General features: G+C 42.0%; 1 protein-coding gene across 1 annotated transcript in view; it reads left to right on the top strand.

Moving 5' to 3' along the window:
* The window catches only part of DNAH7 (dynein axonemal heavy chain 7), a 525,690-nt gene that overhangs the window by 378,925 nt on the left and 134,489 nt on the right, over positions 1 to 12,276 (top strand). The window contains 2 exon segments of the mRNA XM_030210108.1: positions 9,155 to 9,501; positions 11,523 to 11,703. Of these exon segments, the coding sequence (XP_030065968.1) occupies positions 9,155 to 9,501; positions 11,523 to 11,703 (528 nt within the window).

A 12,276-nucleotide genomic window follows, 5' to 3' on the forward strand; every position in this document is an offset into this window, starting at 1 on the left:
ATATTACTTTCTCTGTATTTCCAGCAAGTTGTTTTATCACTTGTAAAAATTTAAATGGTTATAAATAAAAATAACACCACTACCCCTTCTTTTGTTTCTAAAGTAGCCTTCTGAATAGATTATAGCCTAGTACCCAAGTGCATGCCCCTCAATCCAAGGAGCAAATTTTGCACATTCTTCAGACTGGTTAGTTCTGATGGTTCATTCCAAGTTTCACTAAGAAGGCAGATAAGGTTGACTGGTCACTGAAATGAATACTGTCTGAAGGATGCCAAGTACTCTAAGCCAGTCCTGATTAGCCCTAACTTTCACTTGACTGTTCTTCGTTCAGACTGATGTGTCCAACGTGGGCCTCAGATTGCTCCTGGCCCAGGAAGTTGATGGGACAGAACACCCTGTAGCCTTCAACTCAGATTTCAAAAACATGTGTTCCATTCAAGTCCATCTTTGTTCTCTCTGATGAAGTTTGTTACGAATGTCACCATGATGTAAGGTTTGTGGTATCCAATCCAATGCCACACATTGCAAATTGTGTTAATTTGGAGTTTGATTTGAATGGTGTCAGTTTGGCGGAAGAGGCAATGAGCTGTTGGCATCTTCTACTTATGCGCCATGTTTGAGGTGATATGCACTTTGTTTCTTCAAGCAAGCAACCTACTGGCTTAGCAACTCCAGAGCAGTAGCAACTACACTATGACTGTGATGGTTAGGAAGCAAAGCTGCAGCAACTCCCTGAGCCCCAACAGCTATTGCAGTGCTGGCTGTAGGATTGGTTTGGCTTGCTATTTGCCATCTGGCATAGGAAGAACCTCCAAATGAAGGACCATAGCACCTCTGCCCTTATCTCCTGAAGGCAAAAAACTGGACAGTGAAAGGAGATGAGGGATGGGGGAAAACAAAAGAGGTATGAATGGGTGGCACAATGATAGCAGCTTTTAAAAGCAATTGTCAAGAGACCAGAAATTACAGTCGCTTCCGGCAGCTGCATCTGCCAAGCCTACATCTTCCTTTTGACTCCATCATGATGGGTGGACAGCTCCTTCACTTTTACAAGCAATAGCAAACTATCACAACTGAGCTTCATCAGCAGACCTTCACTCCAACTCCCAGTCAAGGACCAGCATCCTCTTCATCATCTCACCATCCTACAAGAGGAGATTACATCACTACTACAAGCCAATGCAATCAAGGAAATCCCTTCTCAACTTCAAAACCAAGGGTTTTACTCATGATTTTTCACATTCTAAGAAAGACGGGAGGCCTATGCCCTATTCTAGATTTACATGATTTGAATCAATATATCAAGAAAAGTTTAAGATGAACTCACATGACGATTCTTCCAATGCTCAACCTTGATGATTAACTTGCCACTCTTGACCTAAATGATGCCTACACCCATATTCTGACCCATCCAAATCATTGGCAGTTCTTAAAATTCACCTTTCTTCATCAATATCTAGTTTAGGATAGGCTGGAGAGGGCTTCAATGGCAACTCCAGTAGTTGGAATGTGAGGTCAGCGACAGGGCAGACTTTCAGTTTTGGAGGCCGTATCTTGCTAAGGAATTAAAGAGACTGGAAGCAGTTTAGAGGAGGACTACAAAAATGGTTTGGGGCTTGTGCCAAAAGATGTATGAGGGATAGGAGAGATATGATACTTAAAATGTATTTAATATATAGACAAATATTTTCTAGAGAAGGGAAAATGGTAAAACCAAGGACATGAATTGAGGTTGCAGGGTGGTTAATGCCTGAAATGCCTTCCGAAGGGAGGTGGCAGAGACGAAAAATGGTGACAGAATTCAATACGGCATGGAATGAACACAGCTGTGAAAAACCAAGGCTAGTGCCGGGCAGACTTGTACGGTCTGCAACCTGTATATGGCAGTCTGGTTTAGGATGGGCTGGAGAGGGCTTTGATGGTCTGTGTTCCACAAATGACAAGATGGATTTGGATAGGCTGATATGGACTTCGATGATGACTCCAGTAGTTGGAATGTAAGGACAGTGCCAGGCGGACTTCTATGGTTGTTGTCCCACAAATGCCAAAGAAAGACCATGATCAGGTATTTTATATCACATTCATCGTTGATTTAGTCATGAATTGATAATGAGTGTTGCTGTTGGGCAGGCTGGATAGACCTGTCAGTTCTTTATCTGCCATCTTTTACTATGTTACTATCCAGCTTATAATCGAAAGTGATCGCCGGCCATCTTCCGACACAAATCGGGAGATGGCCAGCCATCTCCTGAAACCGGCCAAATCGGTATAATCGAAAGCCGCTATTTTGACACCATCGCCGCTTTCCCATCGCAGAGCCGGACAAAATTCAAGGGGGCGTGTTGGCTGTGAAGCGAAGGCAGGGCATGGTGGGGTTAAGAAATGGCCGGCTTTAGCCCATAATGGAAAAAAAAGGCGGCGATGAAGAGCATTTGGCCGCTTTTACTTGGTCCCTTTTTTTCAGGTCCAGCCTTCAAAAAGGTGCCCAAATTGACCACATGACCACCGGAAAGAAGCGGAGATGACCTCCTCGTACTCCCCCAGTGGTCACTAAACACCTCCCACCAACCCCCCCCCCCCCCCCACTTTAAACACTTTTTTTCCAGCCTGTATGCCAGCCTCAAATGCCGTATCCGTGACAGCAGAATGTGTTCTGTCCTACGACAGCCTTTGCCTGCTTGTGATGTGGCTCTGGGGTGAGTGTGACACCTTTTCTGTTGTTTGCACTGCAGAGTCACATCAGCAATGCATTGTGGTGGGTGTAGGTATTGGTAGTTGGTAGGCTCTACTCCCCTGGTGCTTTCCCCCTGCTTACTGGGTCAGAATGTGCCCTGTTTTGTTTCCTGTTGTAGTTCATGCGGTAGTGACCATTTTTGTAAGACAGTTTTAGATCCCTTTCCTGTGTTACCCACATTAGAGAACATAGTTCTTACCTTGAATGGTGCTGAAAGAGGGCATTGTACACCATTGTGCCAGCTCTGACCTACTGCTCATCTTAGTACCAGGGGACTCTTTGCCAGTGGGGCACAACCTCTGATCTGCAGTTAACTGTGAGTAAAGGTGGTTATTCCAAGAAAGAACTTTTTCAGAGAGATTAGTCTTCAGGTGTGAACTGGTGTGCCAAAGTTATACAGCAGCAACAAGTCCTAGAGGCTGTATGCAGGTCTCTGGAGCAGTTTTAGTGGGTGCAGTACATTTGTGGGTACTGGGTTTTGGTGGGGGGTTGGGGGAGCTCAGCTCCCAAAGTAAGAGAGTTATGCACATGGGAGCTTTTCTGAAGTCCACCGCAGTGCCCCCTAGGGTGCCCGGTTGGTGTCCTGGCATGTCAGGGGGGCCAGTGCACTAAAAATGCTGGCTCCTCCCACAGCCAAATGCCTTGGATTTGGCCAGGTTTGAGATGGCCGACATAACTTTCCAGTATCGCTAAAAAATGAAACCGGCCATCTCAAACCCCGGCCAAATCCAATGCATTTGGCCGGTTCCAACCGTATTATCGAAACAAAAGATGGCCGGCCATATTTTTTGAAAATACGGTTCGGCCAGCTGTTTGCGGCGCCGCCAAAATAGATGGCCGGCCATGTATTTGGCCGGCGCCGTTTGATTATTCCCCTCTATGTAATATTTCCAATACAAATGTAACCCAAGTCTCACCTGGTACTAGCTCTGGACCCATGCCACAAATGAAAAGTACATAAGTATTCAAGCCCAGCATCTTGTTTCCAACAGTGGCCAACTAGGTCACAAATACTTGCCAAGATCCCAGAAAAGCTCAATACATTTTATGATGCTTATCCCAGAAATAAGCAGTGGATTTTTCCAAGTCAATTTAATAATGATCTATGGACTTTTTGTTTAGGAAGCCGTCCAGACCCTTTTAAAACTCTGCTAAGCTAACCGCCTTTACTGCATTCTCTAGCATCAAATTCCAGCGTTTAATTACACGTTGAGTGAAGAAAGATTTTCTTCGATTCGTTTTTATCTCAACACTTGTGCGAAGGAGCAAATATTGCCACTGTACTTCTCCCATAACCATTGTGGAGTAAATACTGTTGCTGCACACTGCTCCCATAACCTTTGTTACCTCTGATGCAGGCACTGTGTGCCGAAACACAGCCTGTGTCGGGTCATCCTCTGAAGACTGTTCCCCAAGTAGTGTGTTTAAAGATATTTTGTCCCTGTTTTGAAGGCTCTTGGTGCTTTCCTTTGCTATTCGGACAAATGAAAACTCTTACACTTCTTCAAACAGTCTCCACTCATTCTCAGGTGTGGAATAGCGATCCATGGGTTTGTGAGACACTTTTTTCTAGTTCAGGGTTCCACTCAGCTCTCCAGTCCAGGAACCAAACAACCAGTGGTGTGCTGGAGCAGGCTCTCACAGGCTCGCAAGAGCCGGTTGTTAAGTTTTTAAGAATTTTGGGAGCCGGTTGTTAAAGTAGGGTCCTCCATGGCTACCTTAACAACTGGCTCCCAAAATGTGGGCTTGGGCCCCCTGCTGAATTCTCTTTTACTTTGCTGGTGGGGATGCTGAGCCAGGCCAGCCAAGTAAATAGACTGCTGCTGCTCCCAGCTCCTTGTTTCCAGCTCTGAGCAGCAGGCTGGGACTTCTCCAGCATGTGTGAGAAGTTTCAGCATGCTGCTCAGAGCAAGACCTTGGGAGTGGTGGCAGTCCATTTATTGGTTGCCAGCAAAGGTATGCCTAGCGTGTCCACACGAAAGGAGGGAGGAGAGAGAGGCAAGTGTTGCCCCCCCCCCCCACCCGGCCACCCCTGGCCCTTCCAACTGCAGAGCTGGCTACGTCCAGAGAAAGAGCCTGTTGTTAAAAATTTACCAGCACACCCCTGCAAACAACACTCCAGGAGGCCTAATAACAAACTCTAACTCTTTTTATTGTAACTTCTGCAACAGGTAACTCTTGATTCAGTGATCCTTAACACAGTCAATAATATAAATTCTTCTATAACTCAGTGCCAGACTTCTGTTGTTCTGTGGGGAATACTTTACTGCTTTTCTTCTCAGGGATATTTACAGGGAGTGTTCTTTCCCAGGGCTATTCACAGATATTTGCAGTTTTTCCATTTATTCCTATCCTGCAGCCAGATATAACCCCAGGACTGTTTTCTTCTCCTCCTGATGCACTCCATTACCACCAGGCACAGATCCCTTATGGCTGTCCTCCTTCCACAGGTGTACCTCGCAGGGCAGCACCCCAGTATTAGGCAGGCTTCTTCCTACCCTAAATCCCGCTTTTGGGCTGGACTTCACAATAGGACAACAACTGACCCTTGATTTTAGCCCAAACTTAAGGTGGCACTTCAGGATCCCTTTTCTTCTCCTTCTGGTTACTGTTCAGGGGCTTGCAGGCAACCAATGACCTTAGGCAACCAAGAATATTTTCCTGCTCTAAATCTTCTCTTTTATCTCCTACCAACCCCTCCCAAATAGTCACTCACCCCCAACATGAGCACTATCTTTCTGCATTTTATTCCATAGACACTCTCCATGGGCTGGGCTTCCTCCCACCCGGGACCTCCCAGTCACTTCCCCCAGTGACTGTCTACCAGGGCTTACCCTTACCAGGGATTACACAAAGTTCTTCCCTTTGCCTAACAATGGTAGCCACAGTACTATGAAGAAAAGGCCACTATGTATACCTTTATCTGGATGACTGGCTAATCTCAGCGCCTATACAGGTTGTAGCACTGAGCACCTTAAATGCTACTAGGGATATGTTTCAAAACCTGGGCTTCATCGTCAACATGCAAAAGTCTACTTTAATTCCTACACAAAAGCTGCAATTTATAGTTGCATGTTTGGACACTACCTTGGCAAGAGCTTTCTGGGGAGGACAGGCTGCACATCCTTCAAAATCTCATTAAGGCACTTCTGAGGAAATCATCAGCCACAGCCCTCAACATCCTTCAAGTGCTAGGTCACATGGCAGCAGCTGTCCATGTACTTCCACTAGCCAGGCTACAAATGCGAGAGTTACAGTGGCATCTAAAGCTGTGCTTGAATCAATGGCAGCAGTCTATACAAGAAGTTACCTGTCTCCAACCCAATCTGTCTGTCCTTGCAATGGTGGCTAAATTCCAGCAATCTAATTGCTGAATGGCCCTTTCAGCCTTATCTACCACAGTTGACTCTAACAACAGACACATCCACAGTGCACTTAAAGGCCTATGGAGTCCATTTCCCCTTACGTTCCCGCCCGAAACCTCCGCTCACAGGACAAATCCCTCCTCTCAGTGCCCTTCTCCACCACCACCAACTCCAGGCTCCTCCCATTCTGCCTCGCCTCACCCTATGCTTGGAATAAACTTCCTGAGCCCTTACGCGAAGCCCCCTCCCTACCATCTTCAAATCCTTGCTCAAAGCCCACCTCTTCAATGTTGCTTTTGGCACCTAACCTTTATACCTTTCAGGAATCTAGACTGCCCGAATTTGACTGCCCCTACTTGACTGTACATTTGTCCTTTAGATTGTAAGCTCTTTGAGCAGGAACTGTCCTTCTATGTTAAATTGTACAGCACTGCGTAACCCTAGTAGCGCTTTAGAAATGTTAAATAGTAGTAGTAGTAGTAATTAGAGAGAATAATACACATCAGCAGCCTAGATATCAGAGCCATTTTCACACTGGATTCAAGCAAAAATGCTACTAGTATGTACAGACAATCTTGTACCCATGTTGTATGTAAACAAGGGGGTTCAGGAACCCTTCAGCTCTGATGAGAGGCCCTGAATATCTGGAGCCTGACAATTTCATTAAATGTCTCACTTCAAGCAATGTATATCCCTACTCAGTTAAATCAGTTAACAGATTTGCTAAGTTGAAAACTAAATCCTCATGAGTAGATTTTGGATTCCAGCATTTACTAAACCTTATGCAAGCAACGGGGGACTCCATCCATCGATCTCGTCACTACCCAAGACAATGCTCAATGTCCTCTCTTCTGTTCCCTCCATCCAAGCCATCACAGGATTGCAGCAGATGCTCTAACAATCCCGTGGACCAAAGGTCTTCTTTATGCATTTGCACCATTTCCTTTGACATCCAAGGTTCTTTAGAAGATCTGAGCAGATAGAGCGCATCTAATACTAATAGCTCCTTTCTGGCTAAGTCAAATATAGTTTCCTCATCTCTTAGCCTTGTGAATAAACCATCCAATCCCATTAAGGGACCATCCAACACTTTTGACTGATGATTTCAATCAAATCTACATCTCAACCTCAAGAGTTTATCTCTAACAGCATGGAGATTGAGCAGGATTTAATAGAAAATTTGTCCCTGATAGAGTCAGTAAAATAAGTTCTATTGGCATCTAGAAAACCAGCTACACACAGATCATATTCTAAATGGCGATGATTTGTGCTGTGGGCCCAATCCCAGAATTAAGACCCTTTCACATGCTCTCCAATGCTAATTTTATCCTATTTATTACACCTTTTGGACTCTGGTCTTCAGACTTCTTCAGTATGTCTACATCCAGCTGCTATCTCCGTCTATCATCCTTCCTCAGTATGTTTGCATCTGGCTGCTATCTCTGCCTATCATCCTTCTTCAGTATGTTTGCATCTGGCTGCTATCTCCGCCTATCATGCTCTTTACCAAGGGAAGCCAGTGGCTATTATACCTATTGTATCCCACTTCATGAAAGCCTCACGCACATAAAACCACTTTTGATGGCACCACTTCCAGCATGGGACCCAATGTGGTGCTCGCCAGTCTTATGAAAGAACCATTTGAGCTCTTGATTTCAGCTTCAGGAAAACATCTCACCTGGAAAGCTATTTTTCTCATAGAAATAGCCTCAGCAAGAAGAGTTAGTGAACTTCAGGCCTTGGTTCATTATCCTCCATACACACAATTCTTTCACAATAGGGTGCTCCACAATCACTCGAAATTCTTACCCAAAGTTGTATCAGCATTTCACTTAAACCAAACTGTTGTATTGTCATCCATCTTTCCTCTACCTCATTCACCTCCAGAAGAAATTTGTTACATTCTCTGAATTGTAGACAAGTGTCACTCTATTACCTGCATTATACCAAAGACTTTTGCAAAACTTCGCAACTTTTTGTTTTTTATAATCCAAACAATCCAGCCTCATCAGTGTCAAAAAGGACACTATTCGACTGAGTTTCAGATTGCACCTTCTTCTGTTATTCACTCTCCAATTTTCAACTATCAGGGCAAGTAGGTCCTCACCAACTTTGTGCGAAAGCTGCCTTCATAGCAAATTTTAGATCAGCATCCATTACAGATAGTCTGCAAAGCAGTCACATGGGCCTCCACTTATACCTTCACCAAACGTTACTGTTCAGATCATTCCTCAGTGCAAGGTGCATGCCTTTGGAGAAGCAGTTCTTCGTATCCTTTTTTGCATAGTGAAAAAAAAGCAGAAAAGAATATTACCATACATATCTTCATCCATTCAAGATCTATGGGCCACCGGTTGACAAGTACTATTCAAAGACGGCCCTCAGCTTGGGGATCATCTCTGAGTGTGCTTGCATTTCCCTGGTAAGTCTAGGGAGAAAGCAAAGTTGCTTACCTGTAACAGGGGTCCCTGTAGACAACAGGAAAATACAGCTACACTCTCCTTGCCCACCATCCCTTCAACACTACATATCTCACTTCATTTATCTTTGTGATAGACTGAGAGGGAGGGGGGAGACCAAGGCAGCATGGGAACACCCGAGCATGCACAGAGATGTCAAACTCAGACATCTCTAAGCTGAAGAACTCTGGTATCCAAGGATCCATCGAATGATGTCACCTCTGAGTGTGGCTCTATTTCCTTGTCATCTATGGAGAACCCCTGTTAGAGGTAAGCAACTTCACTTTCCGTGCTGCCCTTTGGCTGTACTGGTAACCTTGAAAGTTTCAACTGAGGAGGCACGCATGGAATTAGCTCCTAAGAAAATGCCTTGAGCAGAGTTGCTAGACATAACTGTATACTAGTTACTGACTAGAGAGATGCAGAAATGGTAGTGAATGTGGCATCTCCTTTTAGGACACAGTTAAGCATAAGACATTTAATTTGCCTCTTCTAATTTATCTGAAAAGTAGCTAATATAACAATGCTAGGAAAATCTGAATGTACAGTAACTTTATCAACCTATTCATTTAGCTGTATTGTTTTTGTTTTTCTAGGATATTACAGTGGTGAAATCCATGAAGAGTCCTCCTGCTGGTGTCAAGCTTGTTATGGAAACCATTTGCATTTTAAAAGGTGTCAAACCAGATAAAATTCCAGATCCTTCAGGCTCAGGAAGAAAGATTGAGGATTACTGGGGTCCAGCTAAAAGACTATTGGGTGACATGAAATTTTTACAATCACTTCATGAGTATGACAAGGATAATATTCCCCCATCTTACATGAATGTTATCAGAAAAAACTATATTACCAATCCTGAATTTGTTCCAGATAAAATTCGGAATGCTTCTACTGCTGCAGAAGGTCTGTGCAAATGGGTGGTTGCAATGGATTCCTATGATAAGTAAGCATTTTTGTAAAAAAAAACAAATCTAATTGAGAAGCATAAGGAATAGAGTGGTATTTTTTTAAGAGAATGTTGTGAACATGAAATGTAGTTTATTACTGAATAGGTACAGAATTAGTGGTGAAGTGTGAAATCTTCCAATAGTCTTCTACTGTATGTCTCAAACAGTTTCAGGAATGAGCAGTAGTTGAGCTATCTAGAGCAAACTGTTTTTCAACCTTTGATACTCTAGACCAGGGGTTCTCAACCTAGTCCTCAGGACAGTCTGGTTTTCAGGATACCCCCAGTGGATATGCATGAGCTAGATTTGCATGCACTGCCTTAATTTAAATGCAAATCTATCTCATGAATATTCATTACTTTCTAAATTATTGGATTACTGAAACTAATTTCCTAGTTAAAAAATCACTAATAATAATTATTCATATCACTTGTTGACTCTTACCTAATCTATAACCTTTATAAATCTATCCTAACAATATATCAAAATTTTAAAAAATCTCACTTAAAACTAATAATCATAAAGCAATCACTCTAAATTGCAAACAATTTTTAACATTGTTTAAATATTATTTAAGGTGCTCAGTACATCCCCATAACTTCACTCTAGGATATTATGGTATCCTAATGAAAATCATTGCACCAGAAGTGTTTTATCTATTGTATATTGTGAAAACTTTTATAATAAGTTTCTTGTTTTTTATTTGGATAATATGCGCTTCTGTTGTTTTCTTTCACTCTGTTGTATATCCTGGAGGGAACTTTCCAAATTGTGCTCCATGTTTGTGAAAATAAATCCAAATCAATCACAGATGAAATGAAAAATATGTTAAATCCACTGAGAGCAAAAGCAAGTTCTGACAGCCAATTTCCCAAAGGAGACTCTGAATAATTCTGTAACTTATCTCTTCAACAAAAGGCTCCACCAATCTTTCAATTATCCTTGTTGCGCAAGCCCAATTTATAATCCAATGTTTTATTTTTATCTGTCCTGTTCTTGTTGTTAGAAAATGTGCTTTTCTTGCCACTGGAAAATTTGCTTCATGCAATCCAAAATATTACTCCATCTGTGATTTTACTCAAAAATCTTCTAATTCCTGCACTCACTTCAGTTCGGTCTCAACATGGACCATGTTTCACTATACACTTTTTCAGGAGACCAAAGTAATCCAAATGAGAATCTCTGACTTCTCTTTTAATGGTGCTCTGCCTCCAGGACGCCAGGTAAGTAACAAGAAACGTATTATAAAATTTTTCACAATATACAGTAGATATAATGCTTTTGGTGCAATGATATTCATCTGGATAATAGTATCCCAGAGAGGAGTTATGGTGATGTACTGAGCACCTTAAATAATGTTTACATAATATTTAAAATAAATTTGCAATATTCATTGTTCATGCCCTGAAAATTTGACCGGCTGGGTGTGCCTTGAGGACTGGGTTGAAAAGCACTGCTCTAGACCACCAATTATTTCTTGTAGGACTCCAAAAAGCTATAGTTTTGGTTTTCTTTTTTTTTAAAGGAGGGGCTGAAAGAAGAATTGCATTTGCTACAGTATCTCTTGTGGATCTGGAATGTTAAATTTGACATTAAAGTAAAGAATTTGTGATATGACTATTTTATTTAAAATATATAAACTGCTAGTGGTTTTATATGCAAGACAAACAAGATAATTCTGACTGGCAGAATGTAGTATGAAGTGCAGTTTCAAGACCAAGGGTCCTGTTTACTAAGCCACGCTGTAGGCGCGCTAACATTTTAGCACGTGCTAAAAATTAGTGCACACTAATGATAGAGACACCCATTATATTCCTATGGGTGTCTCTAGCATTAGTGCACGCTAAAACGTTTGTACGCCTACAGCGCAGCATAGTAAACAGGTTCCCAAGAGAATACTTTGTTTACTAATAAAAAAAATTACATAATCGCTCTCTTGAAATAGTACAATGTAGACTTTTAATATTTTGCTTAAATTTGGTTCACATTTACTGTTCTTTTTTGTTTTCTCTTTCAGAGTGGCAAAAGTTGTAGCACCTAAAAAGGAAAAGCTGAACCTGGCTGAAGGGGAGCTAAAAATTGCTATGGACGGTCTAAGAAAAAAACAAGCTGCTCTAAAGGAGGTTCAGGACAAGCTGGCCAAACTTGAAGAAACACTTGAAACAAACAAACAGAGAAAGGCTGATTTGGAGAATCAGGTACAAGAAAAACTAATGGCTACTGGCCATTTTCTGTCTCTTATTCATTTAGAAAATATGATGAAACTCTAGGATTTATTATAAAATCATTTTGGTCCAGATTACAGTTTTCAAATAAAAAACCCCAAACTACAGGATGGCACCAGCCTATAAATAATTGTGGTTAGTGGGACATTCTAATGACATCAAAGGGAATAAATCAACAGTTAGAATCTGTGGTGGATATTCAAATACGAAGACGTTTAAAAGTTATTTGTGAACCAGATCCTAAAGGCAATTGTAACTCACAATTTGCTTCTTCTTACTCCTGAGGTTATGTCTTAATAACATTTTTTGTTTTAATTGACTATCCTATACAGTGTTAGTTTTTAGTGAGTTCTGTTTGTTTCCAGATTATACTTGCAGCAGTTATTTTCTTATTTCCTCTCCTCCTTGTCTCATCCTTCTCTTGTACTTTTCTAACAGTTGTGCTAGGTGAACTGTGACTTATGTGCATAAATGTTTAGAATACTAGCATGAACGTGCATATATGTGCCCTTATGCGTATAAATGTTAGCATGTTGCCTAAGTGCT

Source organism: Microcaecilia unicolor, chromosome 7 (genome assembly GCF_901765095.1).
Source record: "Microcaecilia unicolor chromosome 7, aMicUni1.1, whole genome shotgun sequence".
Lineage (NCBI taxonomy): Eukaryota > Metazoa > Chordata > Amphibia > Gymnophiona > Siphonopidae > Microcaecilia > Microcaecilia unicolor.